Source organism: Diplotaxodon limnothrissa, linkage group LG15 (assembly GCF_057381915.1).
Source record: "Diplotaxodon limnothrissa isolate DT_005_m linkage group LG15, D_limnothrissa_male_GT1.1, whole genome shotgun sequence".
Taxonomy (NCBI): Eukaryota; Metazoa; Chordata; class Actinopteri; order Cichliformes; family Cichlidae; genus Diplotaxodon; species Diplotaxodon limnothrissa.
This window is the reverse complement of record NC_140610.1, coordinates 24374091-24399790: the sequence shown is the minus strand read 5'-3', so window position 1 is coordinate 24399790 and position 25700 is coordinate 24374091. Positions and strand designations below refer to the sequence as shown.

Sequence of the window (25700 nt, the reverse complement as noted above, 5' to 3'; positions counted from 1 at the left end):
TCCACCCCTCTTGCCACTCCTACCCCTCTCTGTCTCTCTCACTCTCCTCTCTCCCCAGGACACAGCTGCTGCTGATTAGCCTCGTTTGCCACCTGACTCCAGTCAGCAATCATCCTCTGAGGCTATTTAAACTGGGGATGAGCTGTGAGCAGGGTGGCTTTTTCCTCGGTGGCTCTATGCGGTTCTGTGCTAGATTTTGGACAGACAGCCTCTTTCTGACCAGTGAGCAGACGGGCTTGTGGGCCCTGAGAGTGTCTCCCCGTGGTGGGGAGTAGGGTAGGAAGTGTGGGAAGTGCCTCCTTTTTTATAGTGTTTGTTTGGTAGTCCTGCCTTTCGTGGCTGCGAGCGTTTTCTTTGTTTCTTTGGCGTTATTGGTAAGACGGCGTTGCTGGCCCTTTAAGTTAATGTTAACCTGTACCATTTTGTAATAAAGTTTTATTGATGCAGAACAACTCTGTTTGTTTTCCTTTTTCATTCTGATTCCGGACTCATTTGTTACTGATCCCCTCTCTCACATGCCTAGACCCCTTCGGGGGGAACGTAACACACTGGTTTTGTAAATGGGAATAACTTTAGCAACTTTCATTTTTTGTGGAAAAACTCCTTTTTGAAACGACAAGTTGAATATATATTTTAATGGTTTTACGATACCATCAATAACTGTCTTTAGCGTTACCATATCAATATCATTCCAGTCTGTACTGGTTTTGTTCTTAAGTCCTCTAACTATGTCATAAATCTCTTTCTCTTCCACTGCTCTTAAAAACATTGAGCTACTATTCCTTTCAATATTTTCACCAGTGTCCCTTTCTATTCCATCAACCTTTATTTCTTCTGCCAGTTTTGGCCCTATGTTTATGAAGAATTCATTAAAGCCATTTACTATCTCTTCCATGTTATTAATACTTCTTGTCCCTTCTATAAAGTACCCAGGGTAATCATTATTCCTTGATTCATTTTTGATTATTCTGTTTAATACATTCCATATATCTCTTGTGTTATCTTTATTGTGTTCTAACCTTTTAATGTAATACTCTCTTTTACAGGATCTCATTATATTAGTTAATTTATTTTTGTAAGTTTTATACTTCATTTCAGTTTCTATTGTTCTCTTTTTTATGAATTCTCGATATAGGGTATTCTTTTTTTTGCTGGCATTTTGTAGTCCTTTTGTCATCCATGGTCTTCCTGCATAGTTGTGTTTCCTATTGATTTCAATTACTGGGCAGTTTTTATCAAGTAATGTGTTAAATGTTCTTAAAAATCCTTCGTAAGCTTTATTAACTTCTGTTTGTTCATATACAATATTCCAATCTTGCTTTAAAAGTTCATTTCTAAGACAATTTAAGGTCTTCTCTGTTCTTATTCTTTTGTAAATAATCTTATGTCCATCGTTATTCACTTTATAATGGCAATTATAAGATGCAAAGACTGGTAAATGGTCACTTATATCATTGATTAACAGCCCACTTTTTATCTTTCCTTCTATTATATTTGTAAATATATTATCTAATAGAGTTGCACAATGAGATGTTATTCTGGTCGGTCTTGTTATCAGTGGAAATAAACCGATGCTGTACATGGAATCAATAAATTCTTCTGTACTCTTATTATGATTTGGATTCAATAAGTCAATATTAAAGTCCCCACAAATAAACATTATTTTCTGATTTATATTTGTAAATAAGTCCTCCATATTATCCTTAAATATCTCAATCTTAGATCCTGGTGTTCTATATATACAACTGACAATTAGGTTTTTCCTTTTTTCTATACTTATTTCCACTGATAAACATTCCATCACTCCATCAATAACAGTTGTCATTCTTCCCATTCTTTTGTACTTTAGGTTTTTATCAATGTAAAGTGCCACCCCACCTCCTTTCTTGTTGATCCTGTCTACATGAAGGAATTCATATCCATTTATTTTAAAGTCTTCTTCTTTTCCAGGAGTTATCCAGGTCTCCGATATGGCTATCACATTGAATGGCTGTTCAAACTGTGTTATGTAGTCTTTGATGGATTGAAAGTTTGCATATAAGCTTCGACTATTAAAGTGAACCATTGTTATACCCTGTTCTACCTTGAATTCCTTTTTAAGTTGCTCATTTGTATAATAATTGCATTCATTTGTCTTATTGTTAAAGAAATTACAATCAGGATCTATGTTGCTGTCATACATCAATGTCTTATTTTCAATATCTATATGAGTTGTTAGTTGAAAATTGTCAGACATCTGCGTTGGTCGTGCACTTGGACGGTCCCATCATATTTAGCACTGCTTTGCATTTATCAGTTATATTTTTCTAGTTCAGTCATCTCTTTGATGACTAGACACATACAAACTTCAAATCACGTACAAACCCTGAAGCACGTACAAACTCCAAAACACGTAAAAACTCAGAAGGACATAAAAACTCAAAACACGTACAAACCCTGAAGCACGTACATTTCCAAAACACGCACAAACTCCAAAACACGTACAAACCCCGAAGCACGTACAAACTCCAAAACACGTAAAAACTCAGAAACTGAAGAAAATATAATCTGATCAAACATTATTCAGCTTTAAATATTGTTCAGCTTTAAAGTTACTGTGCAACTGTGTAATAAAAATGTGTGCTCACGACTTTGGCCTTGAGAGCGATAAGAAGCGATCGCCTCATCCTGCAGGTGGAAGATATCTGCAAGCGAAGAGACTAGAACACCCAAGGCCGATTTCCTTTTATGGAGTTGTTTTTCTGCTAATGCAGCACTTTCCTCACAACCCCCTCCTGTAAGTTTTAGAGAATATATACCCATCCTCACAGCAAATATGAGGAATTTTCTGATGTGAGCTGTGTTGAGAGGTTGTCTCTGTCTCAATAAAAGTTCACTGATTCCCCATCTGCTGCAGGTGTCCGGTTGTCTTCATTCTCCGCCAGCCTGGTTAAGTCAATTCCTCCTTAACATCTAAAAGAACCTATTTAATGAAGGAAGACGGGTTCACTTTGTGTTTAATATTATTCTATTGCTGTTGTTGTTTTTTTTTATATCCTTCAATTGGCGTCACGGAACAGGATCCGCTCCAGGGCAACTGGAACGGATGGGAGGACATCGGCAGTGGTCTGAGTGAACGGAGTTTGGACAAAAGCTGTGTGCACACAAAAACAAGGTAAGCAGACCTTTTATTTCTGCTATATTGAACATTATAAAAATACTTAGTGTCCAAACTCCTAGTAATTCATAACCAAAAATTGTCTGGCTTACTTAAGGCTTGTTGAGAATCAGACAAGTGAATAAGAGATAAGTGAATAAGAAATAAGTGAATAAGTGAATAAAGATAAGAGTGAACTGAGGTCTGACCACGGTTGCAGCCGACGGGTTGCTCTCCGGTGTCGGATAAATACCTCAGTGCAGGTCTGGGACCTTGAAAGGGTTTATTAGTAACGCCTTTCTAAACAAATTAAAAGGTTAAAGGCCTTGAGAATATTTTTTAGTAATATTCTCTAAACTACAGAAGGGTTAGGAAGGCCCAGAGGACTTTATTAGAAAAGATCCTCTAAAACTTAAAAAGGAGAAGTACTGGTTGGAGTCCAAAGGAGGGGTCCCTTTGATCAATAGGAGAAAACGGATCTCTTCTTAAAACCCCGATGATTTTAGTGTTTTAAATGTTTTGATGTTCTGTTTGATATTGGACACACATAAATACACGCTGAATGCTTGCTGTGGAACACTGGGCAGGACAGTTGGTTCTCCGTTGTTCACAGATTACACAATTAAAGGAACTAGGTTCCTCTTTTGGTTAAAATAATACACCACACATAGAATTTTTTTTACACATTTATTACATACATAAGGAGGGTAATGAGTGACTGCAGGTAATGTATGAAGTGTGAATGAGACGTGTGAACAAGGTGACAACCAACTAGCACCCCTATCAGGAAGCTCTAGGCAAGGTTACCCGCCAGACTCCGGTTTGGTAGAAGCTTGGTAACACCTGAAGGGATATTTCAGTGCTGACTCACCTTTAAAGCAGCGCCCCAGCTGTTAGTGCCTAACAGAGGCAGAAACCCAGCTGGCCCAAATTCTCCTTTAAAATCAATAAAAGAACACTCCTCCATTGACAGTAAAATGGATGGAGAATTAGATCGAGAAACTAATGATGATGGTTGGGGTCCCGGTGTTATTCTTAGCACATTGGGAGAACAATTAACATGTGTTGAGACAGTCATCAACTCCACACACCAGCCTAAAGAAGCAAAAAAGCAGAAAGAGTCATTGAGGAAAAACAGCTGAAAGGTTAATGAAAGAAAAGGGAAAGGACGAGGGGAGTAGTGGTAATTGGGGAATAATTTGGCAGAATAAGGCTATGCAGGCAAAAGAGAAAGAGGAAGAAGCCAACTCAGCAGCAGCAGGTGCAGGTGTGATGAGCGGGGTGAGACACAGAAAGGAAGCAGATAAGCACGCAGGCCGCAAAGTTAAATTTAATCACTGGGTGTGTTTATGGGAAACTGCAAAACCACACATGAAGAAAAATAGGTCTCAGCCACCTCCCTATTCTGCCTCAACTCCTCCCTCAGCAGGCATATATCCGGTACTTAATATCTCTGGTGGAATAATGACTATTGGAGAAGAACCGCCCGTAGCTCCAACTCCCATAGATACCAAGCATTTTTGCCCAGGAAGCTCCTCTCTGTCGGCGACATCCTCAGCTAGTAGTAGAGCCCCCTCTTCCATGTCCCATTGTTCTGGAACCGGATCTGAGGGCCTAACTGACCCATTTGCGAGCGCACCATTTGCGGTTCGAATGAACAGACAGGAACCCACTGAACAACAATTAACTGATCTAGAAGCAGCATTACGCAGCTGCTTAAATGAACATAGGTCAGTGGTCCAGGTGAATAATCGTGTTGCGTCAGCCCCCCTTTCCCGGTCCAACCCCTTTGCCAGCACTCCTGTCGCTGTTAAGGGAGATCTGACCGCTACTGCAAAAACTGAGCCTGGCACTTCACCAAATGTCACAGTTACCATGTCTTTGGTGGGCCGTCAGGATCCGGAAACACAGATGAGTTTAGCCCACGTTTTTGCTGACACTGCTACCCCACCAGGCGGGGGAAAAACTGAGGATACTGATGATGAACTCAGTGACCTTAACAATACACCCCTCTCTACCTCTCCCAGTTTAGGATATCAGACTAGATCTAAGGGCCCTGTGCCTCAGCCTCCAGGCATGTTTCCCCTGGTCCAGACTAAAGCGCAACGTACACCAGTGTATCAACCTTATTCATTCGGAGATGTCCAGGCCCTAGTGGACAAACTCCCTGACATAATGGAGGGAGGGAATGCCTGGTTGGCTGGTTTGGATAAATACACAGCTGGACAGGACCTCGCACTGGGAGATTTTAGAGCTATTATAACTAGGTGCACATCCCGATCTCAGGCAGCGGACCTGGAACAAAATGCGGGTACTACCATGCATGAGAACGAGGTGCCACTGATGCAGGCCTTGAGGTTTATTGGACCGGCCCTGCGCAAACAATTCCCACCCAAAAATCAAGGCACCTTACAGAAATTTAAATGGGAGGGAAAGCAAAATCCCACCCATTATCTAAATCAGGCTGTTGAAGACTGGGTGAACCATACAGGTCATCACCCCAGTAGGACTTGTTCACAGAGCACGTGGTTTAGAAGGGCGGTGCTGAGGGGCATTCCGGAGTCAGTAAGCCAGAAAATGGAGGATAATCCTGATTTGCAGGACTGTGACTTTGCAATCTGGAAGAAGCATTTGATTTTTAATCTTAACAAAGTGCAGATTAAGTCTGATGATAAAGCAGAGAGCGTCGAAGATTTACAGTTGCAACTGTTGAAGGTTCAGCTGCAGAAAGCTAAAAACGACCTGGGTGGAAAAGGTGACAAGCCTAAAAAGCAGCTTGTGGCCGCTGCGGCTCCCCCTCCTGGTCCAGTTGCCCCTGATTTGTATCCGAACCCATGGCCAACTGATCCACAGCCCCCCCAGTATGGTGCTTATCACTCCCCGGCCCCTTATGGGCAGAGAGGTTCCCCATTTGGAGGAAACAGAGGTGGTTTCAGGGGAAGGGGTCAGATGGGAGGTGGTAGGGGAGGCCAGATGTATGTTTGTTTCCGGTGTGGACAACCTGGACACTGGGCTAAAGCGTGCCCTTTGAACCCGGCTGCTGGAAGAGGCAGGGGAGCCCGTGGTGGGCCCTATCAGCATCCTGGCCACAGAGGTGGACCTCGTGGTGCTTTAGTTGAAGTGCCCCCGGCCCCACAGATGCCTGTGATGGGGTGGGAGTACTACGAGGGTGGTCCCCAGCTATAGGACACCCCACAGACTGCCCAGGACGGTGAAGGGACAACGGCGGACCCTATGCTGTCCATAACTGTAGATAGAAGAAGAAGCAGCTTTTTAGTGGACACTGGAGCTACGTACTCCACCATTAAGGATGTTGCTCGTGAAAGACTTACTGACACAGTGATTACAGTGGTGGGCATATCTGGGGAACCTAAAACTCTGCCTTACACCGTGCCCCTCCCCACAACGGTTGGAGATCAGACTTTGTTACACAGCTATGTGTGTTCAAAACAGGCTCCTGTGAATTTACTGGGAAGAGACTTGTTGATTAAATTAGGAGCCACAATACTCTGCTCTTCACAAGGCCTAACTGTGACTCTCCCTACTGGGGTTGTGCTTCCCTGTTCTAATGGGCCAGAGGGAGGTGGTCAGTTTCTACTGCAACCCTCCTCCTGTTTGGCGGACTCTGCTGACATCTACTGGGCATTATTGGAAGTTGAAACACCTGCTGAACCAGGAGTTTGTACTGCTTTTCAGCAATGGCGGCCGTGGCTCTCACTCCTACATCCTTATGTCCCTCCCCCTGACCCACCTCATGTTACACTGTTTTATGACAGGCATGACACCACCTGGTACCAGCACATGTTCCAAGAGCAGTGTGAGGGGCGGGCTTGGTCTCTGAACATGTCGTGCATTTTTGCGGCACCGGAGGGAGTGGCAGCAGCGGTTACTTTTACAACAGATCAATTACAGTGGTACATGATGTCTGATGAGGCAGCTCCCCATGTGTCACTGGCCTTACATCCTGGACACCAGGCTAAGGAGCTGGGTGGAATGGTTAAACGTTCCCTTGCGGCCACTGACTGGACACCTACAAAACTCCCACAGGTTTTGTTTTCTCCATCTACCAAGACATACCAAATTTTAAATGATTGCTTTAATTCCTCAACACTGCAACATAGAGTGGTCAGCGGGTCACATGGCAGAGAACACACAGACCACTGTGATGCTGCGCCTTTACTCGACTCTCTTCCAGATTGTTTGTGGTCCCTTGGACCCACAGATGTAGGTTTAGTTGATGTGGAGCCAGTCTCTTTTCAACTGTCATCTGCTACCCCTTTGTGGCAGCCTCAGTACCCACACAGACCGGAGGCTGAGGCTGGGATTGCAGAAACAATTTCTGGTTTGGTCACTGCCGGTGTCTTGGAGCCCTCCTGCTCTAAGTGGAACACGCCCATCCTACCCGTTGAGAAAAAAGGCACGGGGAAGTTCAGAATGGCACATGATTTGAGAAGGATTAATGCCTTACTTGGCACTCCTACTTTGCCTGTGCCTAATCCTTATGTTGCCTTGACCAACCTCCCACCATCTCATGCCTGGTTCACCTGCATTGACTTGGCTAATGCCTTTTTCTGCCTCCCACTTCGTGAGTCACTGCGTGACATTTTCTCATTTACATTTAGAGGCCGACAATGGCGTTACACTCGCTTACCACAGGGATTTGCCCTCTCCCCAGGACTGTTTAATCAGTGTTTGAAAGAACTTTTACAAACCAGCCCACTACCATCTGACTGTATGTTAATACAATATGTGGATGACCTTTTGCTGTCTGCCCCCACGGCTGACATCTGTTTGGAGGCCACCAGAGTGGTACTTCACCACCTGGCCAACACAGGTTTTAAAGTGAGCAAAAACAAACTACAGATTGCAAGAAAACAGGTTTCTTTTCTAGGCCGCATGGTCTCACAGTCCGGTATTTCCTTGTCCCCAGAACACAGGAACTCCATTTTGCACCATCCAAAACCTCTAACTGTAAAAGACATGTTGTCATTTTTGGGCCTGACTGGTTACAGCAGGACCTATGTCCCAGACTATGTTGGCCTTACTTCCCCTTTGCGCGCTTTGGTAAATGAACAAGGCATGAGAAACCTCTCTGCTCCCCTCTCATGGACTACAGAAACAGAACAGGCGTTTATAAAGTTAAAACAACAGCTTTCTGTCGCCTCTGACCTTGCTGTGCCAGATTATGCTTTGCCTTTTCATCTTGATGTTTCTGGAACTGGAACCCATATCAATGGTATCCTGTTCCAGAAAAAAGGGGGAGAGAGAAAAGTGTTGACATATGTAAGCGTAATGCTTGACAACACTGAAAAACGCCACCCACCGTGCACACAACACGTTTCTGGACTTGCAAAAATCATTCAGAAAACAGCACACATAGTGATGAACCACCCACTAAAAATTTTGACATCACACAGTGTGGTGGCCTACGTCTCCTCACAGGCCTTCACACTCACTTCACTCAGGCAGAGACGCCTCAGTACCATTTTGGAAGCACCACACATCACCTACTCACATGAAGGCATAAACATGGCTGATCACATGGGATCGGGGGAACCGCATATGTGTGAAGAGGTTGTGCAGGTACAGGAGAAAATCAGGCCAGATTTGCAGGCAGAACCTCTAATGGATGCAGAAAAAGATTGGTTCACAGATGGATGTTGTTTCAGAACTGAAAGTGGAATGTTGAAGGCTGCATGGGCAATAGTGGAACAGACAGACATGAGATGGAAAACAGTGAAAGCAGAGCAGTTGACAGGACAACAGTCTGCACAGAGAGCTGAACTGAGAGCGGTGATTGAAGCCTTAAGGATGGGAAAGGGACAGAAAGTGAATATATACAGTGATTCAGCTTATGCTGTGGGAGCAGTGCATGTGGAGCTCAAGCAGTGGCTAAGAGCTGGTTTTTTGACAGCCAGCGGAAAGCCTATTAAACATGAGATAGAAATGAGGGAATTAGCGGAAGCACTGTTGTTACCTGTTAAGGTGGCAGTGGTAAAATGCAAAGGACACAGTGCCGGACTAGACTTAGTGGCATTAGGTAACAAACAGGCCGACTTAGTAGCTAAGCAGACAGCTGGTTACTTACCCTCCCTGATTATGGTAATGGACCCAGAAGCCACACCCCCTCCAGAAAGACCACCCATACAACTAGGCCTAGCCACAATCAGAGAGTTACAGGACAAAGCCAGCCCCCAGGAAAAATCATTATGGGTAACAAGAGGGGCCACAAACACAGATGTTTGGCGTGGCCCAGATGGAAGGCCCATTCTACCGCCAGGGGTCAGACAGACAGCAATGGAAGAGGCACATGGAGTGGGGCATGTGGGACCTGCACAAATGATGAGGAACTTAGCCGCCTGGTGGCACCCTTATCTAAAAGACATGACAAAATACATGGTTAAAACCTGTAAGGAGTGCAACCAATTTGGAATCAAGCCCGCCTTCAAGCCAATAGCAGGGTACTTCCCCATCCCACTTTGCCCAGGGAAAGAAATAATCATTGATTACACAGACATGGTGGACAGAGTAGGTAGTTACAGGTACCTGCTGGTGGCTGTGGATGCATTTTCAGGTTGGCCAGAAGCCTGGCCGACAGCAAGTGAAAACAGTAGAACTGTGGTGAAGTGTCTGATTAATCATTATATACCACAGCATGGGTTTCCCGAGGTCATAAGGTCGGACAATGGTTCACATTTCAGGAACCACGATCTGCAGAGGGTTGAAGCCGCATTAGGTTTGAAACATAAGTTTGGCTCAGTTTACCACCCCCAGTCCCAGGGGAAAGTGGAAAGGATGAATCAAACTCTAAAAACTAAATTGGCTAAAATCTGTGCACAGACCAAATTAGATTGGGTTAAGGCATTGCCTCTTGCATTAATGTCCATAAGATGCTCAGTAAATCAAACCTCTGGTTACACTCCATTTGAGTTGGAGCATGGCAGGCCTTTTCCTGGCCCCTCCTCTCGCCTGTTAATGTCGGATGAAGCTGATTCAGACCTCGATCCGAGGACATATTATAACATGCTCCGCAGCTTTGTTGCCCAGTATTCCTCACAGGTCGCTGAAAGAAACCAGCAAGAGCTGAAAGAGGCGGCTACACCTGGAATGGACTACGTCCTCCTGAAAGTCACAAAGAGAAAGTGGGCTGAGCCTCGCTGGACAGGCCCTTACCGCATAACAGAGCGGACCTCCCACGCTGTCAGGCTCGAAGGGAAAGGTGACACCTGGTTTCATTACACACAGTGCGCTGCTGCCACCGAACCAGGAAGAACCTTGAGAGAGGTGCAGAAGGACCTGTCAGAAGGAGCTGCAACAGCATCACCAACCACTTGAGGGAGCCAAAACTCAACCTACAAGCCGGCTGGCTACAAAAGGGGGTGTTCTTCATACTGAACTAAACATTTTTATTTTTCTATTTTTAACATCTTTTATGACTTTGCTTTTATATTGGCTTGAGTTTTTAAGATTTACATTTTACATTGCAATAGTTTTAACCGCTGAAAGCTCATTTAAAGTTGTGTCACTGATACTTTTTGTTGCTCTTTAACTCCTAGAACACGCCCTTGGCGAGGTGGGGGGAACTGGACCACCTTTCTGTGCCCCATCATCCTCTATTAGACGACATCCAAGCTAAGTAAACATGTCTTGGCCCTTTCCCCCTGAAATGACAGGCAGGCAAAGATGTTGCGTCTTTGTTTGCTTCCTGGCCCTGGGTCTCATTCCCATTGGCATAATCCTGATCTGTGAAGGGCCCCCGACACTTCTGACACCTTCAAGTTCAAAAGCTTCGCCCCTTTCTGACAGTCCCAATCTGACAAATGTAGCCCCTAGGGTCTTGCCCACCACTTCCTCTCCAGTTTTGCCCACGCCCGATCGATTTAGAAAGAAACGAGACACGGTTACCTCCTGTACCCCAAGTACGACTAGAATGATTACTCTCTGTGTCCCCAACAATAAAAGTTGGGTAGTTGAAATAGATTTCGCTAGCTTCCCAGTCACTCCCGTCACCAAAGACCAAGGGGGGGGATCTTTTTAACCTTGCAGTACATCTCTCCTCCTCAGTGTGGTATATAACCCTGGGAGGTTGGCATCAGTGGAAGTGGTCCAGTTTAGTGTCAGAAACGGACCTCGATTGGTCCAAGCACTCTAGGGGTCAGGCTTTGCACTGGAGAAACCAAAATATGCTCAGAATAGCAAAAAAACCGGATCTTTCAGGCTTAATTTTTACCCTAAAGGATCTGGCCTTGACCTCCTCGCCAACGGATGATGAAAACTCTGATCTTGAGGGTGACGAACATTATCGTCTTTCTCTTGTTTAAATGCTTCTAGAATGGTTGTTTCTCTGTGGTGTTTTGTATTAGACTTGTTATTAATTGTTTCCCTCACCCACTTCCTCTTGAAGGATATATCTGGTTGAACTGTGTCTGGTCGGGTTGTGAGGGTTAAGCGATGTTCTCAGGGTCTCCGGACTTAAGCCTGAGCGAATGTGTACTCCCACCACTGGATATAAATTGTTTTTTTTCCACACCCCTTCCTCACGTTTTACCATATTCACTTTTGAATGTCCTTAGCAGTTACCGTTCTGGGTTTATTTTATGGTTGATTTATTCTTTCACATTTTCACGTTTATATCTCTCATTATTATAGTATACTCTGTACTCTCCACATTTTTATCATTACTTATGCTTTTTGGTTGCTGAGTTACAGGAACTGTTAATTTTGTGTCACTACCCTGGTTGCACTGACTCGTTGTATCCTTTTGTGCAGGACAGCTGTTACTGCTTTCATCGGGAACCGAGACTGCTTGCAGCCGACCCCTGGGCAGGGTGGTGCCTGGACTCTTTTCTCCTCATCTGCAATGACAGATAAAGACAAATGATAAGACCCGAGGAGTTTTTCGAGCCAGGCTTCGACACGTCTCTGTGTTCCTTTGAATGTTACTTATTTTTGTGTGTTGACCCATTTAAGATGGGTCAAAAGGGGGATTTGAAGAAAATATAATCTGATCAAACATTATTCAGCTTTAAATATTGTTCAGCTTTAAAGTTACTGTGCAACTGTGTAATAAAAATGTGTGCTCACGACTTTGGCCTTGAGAGCGATAAGAAGCGATCGCCTCATCCTGCAGGTGGAAGATATCTGCAAGCGAAGAGACTAGAACACCCAAGGCCGATTTCCTTTTATGGAGTTGTTTTTCTGCTAATGCAGCACTTTCCTCACAACCCCCTCCTGTAAGTTTTAGAGAATATATACCCATCCTCACAGCAAATATGAGGAATTTTCTGATGTGAGCTGTGTTGAGAGGTTGTCTCTGTCTCAATAAAAGTTCACTGATTCCCCATCTGCTGCAGGTGTCCGGTTGTCTTCATTCTCCGCCAGCCTGGTTAAGTCAATTCCTCCTTAACATCTAAAAGAACCTATTTAATGAAGGAAGACGGGTTCACTTTGTGTTTAATATTATTCTATTGCTGTTGTTGTTTTTTTTTATATCCTTCAAAACACATAAAAACTCAAAACACGTACAAAAGACAACAGAAGTGCTCCAGGATGCTGGGAGCAGTGTTGAACTTTTGTTACCTAGTGGCTACACAAGCCAGCAAGTACCAACGACCGTATTTGGTGTGTGGTAATAACAGGTAAATGAAAATTTTTTTAATTTTTTATTTATTTGACTATATACGAATTCTTGTGTATAAATACACAAACAATACACATATGCTTTCATGCTTTCAATTGTGTAATTTAAGTGATCTAGGTAGCTCTGTTTTGGAAGAGTTTGTACGTGTTTTGTCTCTAGGGGCCACCGCATATATTTATATATAAACATTTATAAATAAAACCTTTTTTTTTTTTTTACATTAGTAATTCCTTTTGTGCATAATTTTATATTATTGTTAATAACAAATTAATTAAAGCAACAAAACAACCTGAAGAGCCGGTTCGGAGCCAAAAGAGCCGGCTCTTTTTAGTGAGTTGAACCGAGAGAGCCGGTTCTCAAAAAAGAGCCGGAAATCCCATCACTACTGGACACCACCTGCATGAGGTGTTTTAGGCATGTCCTGGAGGTAGGAGGCCCCAGGGCAAACTGAGGGCTCGGTGGAGAGATTACATTTCACAGTTGGCTTGGAAATAATTCAGTTTTCCCCCAGATGAGCTGGAAGCAGTGGCTGGCAAAAGGCAAAAGTTTCTCTCCTTAGATTGACCAAACCCATGACCTTGAACCTGGATATATAGGACAGGGAGGATAAATAAAAGGATGTTACATTAAACCAGTGGTTCCCAAACCTTTTTTTTTTTTTTTGTTAGACCCCTGTTTGTTTTACAAGAAAATCTTCGCAGCCCCCCGGCACAAACACATCCTCAAACCACACACAGCCATTTATTGTTTTCAAACTCCACTGCAGTTTCTTTTACACCTCAAACCTTTAAAAAACCAAAAGCAAACAAATAAAAGTAAACTACAATAAATTACAGGTTGGAACAAAATAAACTAATACCATCTTTATTTTAAGTGTAGTTGTTTCATTCCCCCTTTGTAAGAATAATTTTTCAAAACATGCCTCTATGTGCAAAGTGGGTTTAAAAACAACAAGATATATATCGCGAAATATTCTTTTCTTCTGTATAACATATTTTCCACACTATATGACACACTTAATTAATTTTCTCAAAAATCGAAAGTGTGCCTATGAATTCTGGTTGTGCTTATCTGACCTCGAACCGATTTTGGCGTGCAGAAATCTGTTAAAAAATGTTTTAGTACAACTTTGGTAAGCTGCACTGCTTGATGGATTGTCAGAGCATTACGGCTGCCGTAGTGAGGAGCTTCACGGAGTAATCTGGGTCCAAAACTCCGTGGGCTTCAGCTCCCAAAGTCAAACGAACACTGAGAGTTAAAAACGGTCTAAATTCTTTCATCTTTAATGAAATCATCAACCTTGCTGCTTTACCAGGTGTAACAATTAAGTTTAACATCCATGCATCAATGAAAACAGAATTTATTGAATTTAACGGAGTTACAAGTTAACAGGAAGTTAGCTTGCTAGTTTCCACCTAAACATTTCATACCATGTTCTGACTGAGAGATTTTTTAAACTAATTAAAACGTACAGCTCTGCTACCACTTCCAACATAAATGAAGACAGAAAACTAAACAGCAGTGGCGTTTGCAGGGTTACTGAAGTTGGACTACCTGGTATATAATGTTGTGCTACGTGATTGCTAGCGACACAGCTTTGTTAGCATAACATTAGCACAGTGAAGCTGGAGGATGAACGCCAGCTTCACTTTTTTCCACTTGATAAAAGTTAACGTGAGGGATTCTGGTGTTTAGGGACAAATGCAATCGCATAGCGATGACCTCTGCTCCTGTTTTGCGTTTTTATATTTTGCTTTATTCGTCTTGTGATTTGAATTTAAACAGTCGTTTTTGGTCATCTTGTTTCTTCAATTTCTGCATTAATACTTCAGTTCCCATTTTATGGCTTCCTCTTAATTTTGCTTTTGTTACTTTTCCAATCAGCGTAAATGAGGAGGAATGGTGAGTCCTTGCACTGCTTTGCTTGTTTTCATTTGACTGAACTAACTTCATTAGAGTTATTTGATATTGTATTTTGCACTATCCTACTGTATATTACTGTAATAGTAGTATTCTTATTGTATATATGGTATATCTTATTCCTCTGTTCCTCTGTCTCTCTTGCTGCATTGAGCATGTGTATGACTAAAGAATTTCCCTCGGGATAAATAAAGTTCTTCTTATCTTATCCTTAAGATTTGTACAACAAAGTATTTTCAGTTTTAAGCTGGAAGAATGGGGTTTTGCACAGCTTATCATGTTAATGCAAGAAAAAAAGGGCACGTAGCGCATCGGTGATGTGTTCACTAATATAGAACTAAAATGTGTGTTAGCTTAAAATGAGCAAATCCTTTGTCACAAAGTTGTATATGAATACTGCTCATTGTATAAATTCAGTCATTTTAAAGTCTATCAAAAACATGTTTCTGTGCTTGGAAAGTCAAATCCTGACAATATTAATGAGACGTTTCTAAAATTCTTCTACACAGATGGTCTGAATTTGTGAAGCGAGTGGTATCGCTCTCCGTCCCCGGCATTTATCGAAGTCGGCTCCTCGTTGTTTTTTCTAAGCCACGATTAGGCTCATTGAGAGCAGGCATGTGCATGCAGACAGTGTTTGTTTTTACATCTGGTGGGTAACGTCCCTCCCTATATTTTTGGAACAGTACCTCTGAAGCTTGATTTAGATTTCTGCAGGAAATTTACGTTCTAACTTCAGATGTAACACCTCTTAACACTAAACCGGTCCATTCCACACTAGTGATGTGCGATACCACTGATTTCCTTTCCGATCCGATACCAAGTAATATTCAGGGTGGTATCGACAATACTGATCCGATACCGATACTTTATACAAAAACGTATTTTATTTATTGTATCTCAAATTATAGTGTCATAATAATTTACAGGACATCAGATTACTTGTTCTTATCACTTAATAATGCAGAGTTCATCATATAGAAATAAAAAAAACTGAAGTTGTGCGCTATTTGAACACCTTGCCTGCCTGCAGCACTAAAGGACTCCATGAGAGACGTCTGTCTCGCCCTAGCAGCACCTGTCCCTCTCATCCTCTTCAGTTCGTCTTAACATACACTCCTCATATTCTGTGATATGATTTACTCTGAGGTGTTTGACAAGGTTAGTGATGTTGCCACAACCATACATGCCAACCCTCCCGATTTTTCCGGGAGAATCCCGGAGCCACCATTCTCCCGAATTTCCACCTGGACAACAAAATTGAAAAACCATATTGCAGCCAATTCCAGTTTCCAACAATGGCGGCAGCTACTTAGTTTTAATATTACTCTTATTTCTCTTTCTGGGTCGCAAAAAAACAAACAACTTTTAACATGTTTTCAGGTGAGAATGTAGCTGTGTAAACTTCAAATATCTGAGCCGATCGACACATCGTTTTCAAACCCCCGCTGCCTTTCGCTACTCGGGTTAAACATGATATATAAGTCACTTTGATAACTTAAAAATGTTATTGTTTGGCTTTTTCAGTGTTTTATTTGTTCGTGAGTAAATCGGTTTGGCTGAGATTAAAGTTATTAGATTCGATTAAATTAAATTTAACTTTATTAATACCTCGGGAGGGTTCCAACGGGGTTTTCACACAGCTGAATAAACGTCAAACAGAAAACTAATTAAAGAAAGTGTGAGACGGTCGAGAGTTTACGCCAGCGCCCGGTTATATTTTAGATAGCAAGGAGCAGACGGCAGTTCCACTCCACCGAGGGAACTCATGACGTACTACCCGGCTTTCTTTAGACCGTGAAGGGCGGGTCCTCAGGTGGAAGCAGACTCTGAATTTCGACACCCCCGCTGTTTCCGGGCCGGCTAATAATAACGGTGACATTTAAGGTATTTTATCCAATAAATAAACATTGTAAAATGTATTTATCACCCCCGCCCCCCCCCAACAGCCCTTTTGAATGTCTCCCTAATTCTGAGGTCTCACGGTTGGGAAAGTATAGCCACAACACCTCAATGTTGGAGCACTTTTTTGCCACATGTATCGCAAACCACGTCTCAGCTGTTTGTGGAGGAAAAATACGTTCGCACAATTACGCTCAGCCATTGTTGTGACATTTATACAGCCGTATTTTGCACATGACTATGAAAGGCGGAAGAGGAAGTAGTTCCTTTGAATGTAGACAATCCGAATGTTATAGTTTCTCTCCACTGTGTTGCTGTTAATGATAAACTACAAATTTACCCTAAATTACTAAAAAATATCGATATTTTAATGTGAGAATCGATTCTAGAACATAAATGACTGGTATCGGAGGAATCGATATTTCAGGATCGATCCGCACATCACTATTCCACGCTGTTGTTTCCAGTTACAGCGTATATTTCCCGTTGAAGCATATTTCAGGCATAAGACAGAAACATTACAAAAATATACACCTGCAGGCCACTCTAATGTCTTTATTTGACTAAATGCACTAAATTACTGCCACAAGCTTTTGAACACATGTACCTAATAAAGTGGCTGGTGAGTGTCCTCAGTCCCAGCTCGGATACAGATGTGTCGGTGTGTCTTTGTTCCCTGCAGTAGTGCCCTCTCCAGCTCAGTCATATGAGACTGAGCTGGAGAGGGCACATGCCTGCTCTCAATAAAGCCAAATATTTCAAAATTTCATTTTGAGGCATTTTAAAAATGAATGTGTTTGAGTTTCATTGCTCCAAAGCAATGTTTTCATATAAGCAAGATAACAACCAGTTTGCAACCATGTAAGTACAGTCCTCTATTGTGAACAGACGTGTTGGCAATCTGTCTGCGTTTATAAATTAGACAACAGTTATTTGCAAATCTTCATCAATCTGCCTGAGAGTGATTGCAGTCAGTCTGAGTTGGACTGCAACTGTTTTGAGTCAGGTTGCCTCCAAGGAGGCAGTTTATTATTTTCCTTTCCTAGTTGGACAGATGGCTGTTGTTTTGTTTTTACTGTAGTGTGCTGGGCCATTAATGGCTCAGGGGCTGCAGCGTATCCGCGCCAACACCTAAGGCCAACGTGGAATCACCGGTCAGACTAACATAAAGAAAAAATCTGTTAAATTACACATTTGTATTCATTAAGTCACAGACAATGAAAACAAGCAGAAATCAAGATGTAATATTTTTATAATTTTATTGATGTTAAATTAAAGTCCCAGCTTAGTTATGTTGTCAGTGCAAGTCACTTCAATCTGTATAGCACCAAAGGAAACAATGGTGTTTTCAAGGTGCTTCACACTGTAAGGTAACAACTTACAGTATTAAAAAGAAAACCCCAAAAGAACAAACCCCTCTGAGCAAGCACGAGGCGACAGTGGGAAGGAAAAACTCCCTTTTAAGAGGAAGAAACCTTCGACAGAACCAGGCTCAGGGCGGGGTGGCCATCTGCCGCGACCATTCCTGGGGATTTCAAAAATGACTTGATCTGATCTAAATGTAAAACTAGCTCATTTAAAGTGTCCAGTGAGTTTTAGAAAATATTTTGCTGTTGATATCACGATGTCACTATAAAGTGGAAACTTTGTTTCTTCCCTTACACCTCCCAAAAAATGCCCGCACCGATGAGAAGCACTTAGATATGCAACTTGGTTCTGTGAATATCTTTCTTTTGAAAGTTTTAACAATATCTTCATCAAGATCTTGGAAGTTTAATTGCCAGAATGTCACCATAACCGCTGCATGCTTCCATCTTTTACAGAGGGATTTGAAAACCCTCTCGCTGAGTTTCTTGAACTTCTCTGGTGGGATTTTGTCGTATCCGGCCCTGATTTCAGTCCAGATTTTCATGGTAAGCTGGTTGGAGATAGCTTCAGCACTTTCAATGCTGAAGACTGTGCCTGATTTTTTTGCAACCTGGGAAATCAGTCCTTCCACAAAGATTTCCACTGAAAGTCTGCATCTTTCTTTCTTTTCATATGATTCCAGTCTATCAGTAACTGTTACTGCCAACAGGTGTTCTTGGAATACTGAAGTAGTTATGATATTAAATATTGGTTGTTCCATTAAATTCATTGAATCCTCCTCCCCACTCCTCCCCATTTTCAATGATATTAGTGACAATTTATGTAATTTGTCACAAATATCAGTGAAAATCGCATTAGCAATGCAGTCAAAATAATTCTGCACTTTTCGGTCTAAATGCAAATCCATCCCCTTGAATTTGTCCAAGAGTAGATCCAACAAACGTTTTTGGTGAGAATGAGGGCACTTTAAAAGTTTACCAAGCTTTGAAAGCACAGCCTGAATTAATGTCTCTAACCATCTTTCAAAGTCTAAGGTTTTTTCAGGTGGCTCACAGTCTACAGAAGATCTGTGATGCTGTATCTTTTTATATGACTCCGTTTGACTTACGTTTGTTAACGGTGGGATGCTGGCTTCATGTTCAACACAGGATTTCTGCTGCTGGGGATCTGGAATTGGATTGTTTTCTGGTTTTGCAGCACTGTGTTGGTCAGCATTTTGACAGCTTTCTTCTGTGTTAGCTGTTTCTTGGCTGTTAGCATCTATATTCTGTGCTGTATCAAACTCCTGCTCAGCAGAATCGTCCAAAAATTTCACACGTGACAAAACCGTTTTGCCAGTAGTGGTGTGGACAGAACAGTTTTCATGTACAGGGGAGTTCTGGGAAGACCTCAGTGGTGATACTGCTAGTGACTGTTCACACAGGTCCATTACGTCCTCTACAAAACCTACAAGCCGCTTAGCGGTGAAGCAATCCGGATAGCCTGAGATAAGCTCTCCCCACTGCTTGATCGAAAAACTACTGAACAAGTTATTCAAGAGGGATACCAAAGCATGTACTGTAGAATTATCCCCATTGGTCTGAACTGTTTCATCATTTGTCATTGTGTTACAGTTCGAGCTTGCCATTTCACTTTTTTGTTTTTTATGTCTAAAATGTTGTTTTGTGTTAAACTCCGTGTTTGAACGTTTAAAGCGCTGCTGTCCCGCTGTGTGAATGCGTTTCAACTGAACAGCCAGGTCTATATATAAGGTCGGTTTAAGGTTTCTTTGTAACGTCACCTGACGTTTCTTTGTAACGTCACCAGTCAAAGGACTGGCCCGCCCCGTCATAACGAAAGGGGCGGGACAAATCTGTTGCTTAGCAACTGAAAAAAAGGCACACCGCGCTGAATGCTACATCCGGCCTGCGACGGTACACCGCCTCCGCACCACCGTTTAAACATGAAGTGTGGATGTTAGAAGATCCCAAATATGGTGAGCTACTGGGAAATTACTCACGTAATGAGGAGGAGGTCGATGTCGAAGTCGAAGAGGCCATGCACGGACCCATATTTCTGATGATATAAGAGCAACTTTGGTGGACCATGTCATCAACCATGGCCTGACTATGAGGGAAGCTGGGCAGAGAGTCCACCCACATCTAAGCTGCTTCACAGTGGCATCTGTAATAAGAACATTCCGACTAGAAAACAGGTCTGTCTTCACCTCTCTACCTTCTACTCCACTCAGATGGTTTTTATAGCACTGTTCTACAGTATATACCATTACCATATCAAGTGTACAGGGTATTGCAGGGTGCTAAGGCTCCTTTTGCAGCCAAAGTGGTAGTTTCTGTGAAACATAGCATGATTACTTATATTGAAGTACAGTGGATGACACAGTACATACAGTAAAGTACTGTAAGAAAAATAAGCAAAGCGATGACAATATGTGGTTGTATTTCTCTAGACTGACTCGAAGACCTTCTGGGGGAGGACGCCAACGCCTGTTCACACAACAGCAGGAACTTGCCGTTGTGGACCTAGTGAGGGCAGACAATGCCATCCGTCTCCACCAGCTACGAAAGCAAATACTTGCAGACAGGCAAGTGTTCAACAGCATAAACCATGTGAGCATCACCACCATCAGACGCATCTTGGGTAAACACAGCATCACCATGAAGCAGCTCTACAGAGTCCCATTTGAGAGGAACAGTGAGAGGGTCAAAGGACTTTGAGCTGAATATGTACGGGTAAGTGTAACTGTCCTTTACATGTACAATACAGTATTGGTGAAATCCAGTAGCAGCTGAATATGTACCATATCAGTACCACATGGATCCATTCTGAGAGCTACACAGGTACCTGTGTGATGGGGTTCTGTATGTGTAGCACTGTAGTACAGTAATATGTTCTCTTGGCCATGGATGGAGTTGCACAGCCTCATGAATTCATTTTCATTGATGAAGCTGGATTCGACCTGTGCAAAACAAGACGACGGGGTCGTAATGTCATTGGTCAAAAGCAATTGTGCACGTCCCAGGGCAGCGCAGGGGAAATGTCACATTGTGTGCCGCCATAAGCCTTCGAGGGCTTCTGCATCATCATGCAAAACTAGGTCCATACAACAGCCAACATATACTCACATTTCTAGATGCTCTCCATAACATAGTTGTACAGAACAGACCAGATCAGCCCAGGTTTGTTTCCATCAGGCTGCTCTGGTCCAGGCCTGGTTCTCCAACCACAACCAACTTGAAGTGGTATACTTGCCCCTTACTCACCATTTTTAAACCCTATACAGGAATTTTTTTCGGCTTGGAGATGGCGTGTATATGACCGCCAACCACATGCCCGCATGCCTCTTCTGCAGGCAATGGAACAGGCCTGCGGCGACATTCAGGTGACAGCAATCCATGGATGGTTTCGACATGCAAGAGGATATTTTCCCCGGTGCCTAGCGAGAGAAGACATTGCTTGCGATGTCGATGAGGTCCTGTGGCCAGACGTTGGCGTCTGGCCACAGGACCTCATCGACATCGCGGCGGGATCCATGAGCCCACGTATGCACAATTGTCATGATTTTTTGTGTTTACAGTATGGTGTTTTTTCTATTACTGTATTATGGTGTTTTTTGGGTTTTTTTTGCTTTCTCTGAATTCATGGTAAATGGCCTGCATTTGTATAGCGCTTTACTCAGTCCCTAAAGACCCCAAAGTGCTTTACACTACATTCAGTCATTCACCCATTCTCATGGTACTGCAATGTACAATACTGAGTAGGCCTATTTGTTGTTTTGGTTGTTTGAAAATGTGTCTCCTGAAAATATGCCTTCTGAATAAACAATGAAAGACTGCAGTGTTTTATATAAAGTAGACTAGTGTGCTCCCCCTGATCTGTAAGTGTTTGCATATGATGCAAGTATGTGTCATTTTGTCAACAGTTACATTTTGACAAAGGAATGTTAGGTTTTGACAGCAGAGTTTAGGTTTTGAGAGTTTCAATTTGGCACAGATGTGAATGGTATATTTCCCAGTGTTGTGTCGTGTGTACCCAGAGGTTGCCCTTTGTTACAAATTAAAGTCTACAAATCAATGACATCACACTGGCCTATGTTTATTCAGTCTATGATTACATGTCAGTGAGATCTTGGAGCTGCCAGCATGCAAAGCTGCAGCTTTAGAATTTAGGCTCTAATCCTTTTTTCCACTATTTTTTTTATTTTTCTTCTTCCTTTGTTTCTCAGACATGTATGTTTTTTGTTTTTTTTTTTCTCCCATCATTTCCTCTTATTGTCCCTTTACATACTCTTTGCCTCGCTCCAGTCTACTGCCAGAGTTTCAGTATTTTATTCACTTAATAGCAGGACAGAATACCACGTGACTGTGGCCTTGTGTTATACCCTCTCTGCTGCAGTGATGCTGCAGACAAACACAAACATCGTGATCAGACATTTAAGAAAAGCCTCTTACAGATGAAGGTCTGTGTCTCTTGACCTAAACACATAATCAAGTTAAATCTAATTTATGTTCATCAGTGCCCCTCACACTGTAACTTAAAGTAATACATTTGTTACTGGTTAATTACAGAAGCACGTTTGTGAGCATAAAGATGTAAGCCTTGGACCATCGGGATGAAATGTGGTTGGGAAACTTAACAAGCATTGATAAAGCTTCATCAGTAGTTCGAACAATGCCTCAAAACCTTCGCTCACCACAGGTGGTTAGCAGACTGTGGTTGTACCATGCAGCCTAATAACATGCAGTAAATTGCAGGTTAAAGCAGTCTGCTTACACATTGTTAAACGAGGGAAGGGAACTAATGTGGCTGTCACATGACCCTTTTGTCCCATTTCATCCCAGCATTTGATTAAATTGCTGCTCACTACTTAAAACTGATCACATAAAACTATTTTTCTTCATCTTTTAATGATTACCAAAGTCTGTGAATCCCCAAATTGTTCAGTTGTTCTTTTTGCTCCCTATGAGGTCACTTTTACCATGTGACAAAAACAACACCCCACTGTACACACTTGAGCCACCAGCAACTTTATAAATCCCCAATAAAAAGCTGACAGGTTGCAATGATGTTCCAAATAACTTATTAAGAAAACAACTAAATACACAGAAAATATTATGAAAACTGGTTTATTTTATATCTCCTAGTTTGAAGTGAAGCAATAAAAACATGTATAAAACATCACAAACTGTAATATTATACAAATGCTTACGTCCTGCTGATGCAATGGAGACATCTTCCAGTGACAGTCTTCATCCGTGTGAGTGTGAGGAGGCTCCTAAACCCACCGACACAGAAGTGCATGTTCACAACTCCCTCTGTGCAGGTGGGGTCAGGGCCCTCCTCACCCTGGGTGAAGAGGGGTGGTGCTGTGGCCAGTCAGGTATGAAGTGCTGAGAGTGGATCTTTGGTCCTCTGTGCAGCTCTGTCCACTCTCAGCTGCCCTGCAAAGCAATAACACGAGAAAGACGTCATTTTAACACAAAACAGCATTTCCATTGTTGGTAGCTGCAGCATGTTGTTAAAATGCAATTTTAAACTCAACATATACACACAATAACTATAACTAAACTTAAACCTACAGTACTGTAGGACGATGATTTACACCAGCTATTGGAAGGATTTAGTCTTCAAGACAGTTTGTAGCCAATGTGAGGTGATAACTTACATAGCTGGAACACAGCACCACTCTCCAGTTTGTCATTTGGTCATCCATCCTTCTCATCGGGTTGGGGTAAGGCTGTCTTCTGGGTGGAGTATCTCTCTGTGTTAGCTCCGTCCTGGGCGTTGAGTGTCTGAAGTGCTGAATGCTGGGAGAGGACAAGTGTAAAGCACCTGAAGACAAAAAGACAAAGAGAAAAGCATGAATTCACAGATCACAGAGTTGTTCACTTTACTTTTCTTCTGTTATGTGTTTTTACCTTACCTCTGATCCCTGAGCCACAGGCTATACCTTATGTAAAAACAAGAGACTACAGTCAGTTCACGACATCATTTTAAACCTTTTCTACTTATTTGTGTTGACATTAAGTACGGACTTACCTTTGTCCTGCATGGTGAGCTAGAGCTTGAGAAAAAAATGTTAGTCATTTACAAACACTGCAAAGGCCAACTTAAACATTTAAAGCTTAAAAACAAGTTCTAACATAATCTAGTCAGAGTCGCTGTCATCAAGTGAAAGGTTAAAAGGCCTTTCCCAGAAGCGTCTGACACCAACAGAACCCGAGGATGTTGAAGGGCCATAAAACGTGTCATCACTTACCTTGCACCTCTTTGCACTTACCTCATCAGTGCAGGTGTCGTCTCCGCTTCTCTTTGCTGAGGAGGTGAGAGCTGAGGTTGAAGGAGAAGCTGAGAGAGTAGCGGAAGAAGGAGCAGGAGAGGAAGGAGCTGAGGGAGCAGGGGAGGAAGCAGCTAAGGGAGCAGGAGAGGAAGCAGCTGAGGGAGGAGCAGAGGAAGCAGGAGAAGCTAAAGGATCACCAACCGGGAAGAGTGGGGCGTTGGCCTGGCCGAAAGGCGGCATGGCGAACGGGGCAGCACCTGGAGCAATAGGATGTTGCCAATCGTGCCAAAACGGCTCTGGAGGGAGCTCCTGGATGAGAGGGGAATCAGCTCTCTCATCCATGGTGTCATACCCCGAGTCGTCACTAGGCCAATCGGCCCACTCTTCTGAGTTGTTCCAGTCAGAGGAATTGTCAGTGTCTTCACTCACCTCTTCGACGTCCTCAGGTATGTAGGGAGGGTACTCACCTTCCTCTTCACTGTCATCAGGATCCTGTGCTTCAGGAGAAGAGGGTGAGGATGGGAGAGGGATATACTCACCATACTCACCTTCACTGACACGCTCGGTATCAGAATCATCCAGGATCCTGATGACCTCTGGAAGGCCTTCTTCTGCAGGACGCTCAACCACGTAGTCGAGACGACCTGTGAGGAAACAAGTTTAAAATAACATTAAGAATGTAATAAACATCAAGTGCTAAAGGAACAGAGCTACATCTGTTAGTTTGAGCAGACGATGAGAGAAAAGCATTTTAGGCTACATTTATGTCAGACTGAATGACACTTCTACTTGTTCATGCAAGCAAAAAACAGCTAAGTCAACTAAGTTCACATCATTAACTGCTATATAATAAGATATAGTAGTGGCATAACATAAGGATACCATTATTACTACTGTACTATGATTACTGTTTTCATATTCTTTTTTATATTCATTTATTTTTGTTATTTTTTATTATCATGTTTTGTAGCAGGGGAAAAGTTATAGTTTATTTCAATAAAGCCTTTGATCCAAGAAGAACAGGATGTTAGGAAGGGACCGGGATCTGGTGTGTTTACACCTGTGTGTTCTGACGTCATGACATGCTGAAGATGCTGTTACCACAGAGACTGATTTTGGGGCATTTTACAAATTTTAGTCCGTTAAGCTATTTTTAACCAAATCATTAAAAAAGTGTCAAATTTGAAGCCTTCAAATCAAAGTAACACCTTTTTTTTCAAATTCATACACCAGTCGTTAATAATTTCTACACCTCTCCCGGAAAATTTAAAGCATACAAACAATTTACGGGGAAAAATCTTGGAATAAGCATATTTTGATAACATTAAAACTTGATATTCACACTGGAACTTATTAAATTATTACAGTCATTTAGTAGCTCTTAAAATAACTGAAGAAATGTTAAAAGTACCTGCAGCGAAGTCCAGGGGGCTGTCGAGTCCACGACGAGCCAT

General features: G+C 42.5%; 1 protein-coding gene across 1 annotated transcript; it reads right to left on the bottom strand.

The window, feature by feature from the left end:
- Positions 1-24114: 24114 nt before the first annotated feature.
- LOC146617595 (uncharacterized) lies at positions 24115-25700 on the bottom strand. Its single transcript, XM_085371967.1, has 2 exons — positions 25658-25700; positions 24115-24890 (listed from the first exon to the last, which is right to left on the bottom strand). Exons 1-2 carry the CDS (start codon positions 25698-25700, stop codon positions 24115-24117), a joined length of 819 nt encoding a protein of 272 aa, XP_085228093.1.

Bases quoted from the DNA above. Each gene is read 5' to 3' on its own strand.
- LOC146617595 (XM_085371967.1), bottom strand. From the start codon at position 25,700: ATGGCTCGTCGTGGACTCGACAGCCCCCTGGACTTCGCTGCAG. The intron at 24,891-25,657 runs GTACTTTTAACA...GTTTCCTCACAG, and splicing joins CCCCCTGGACTTCGCTGCAG to GTCGTCTCGACTACGTGGTT.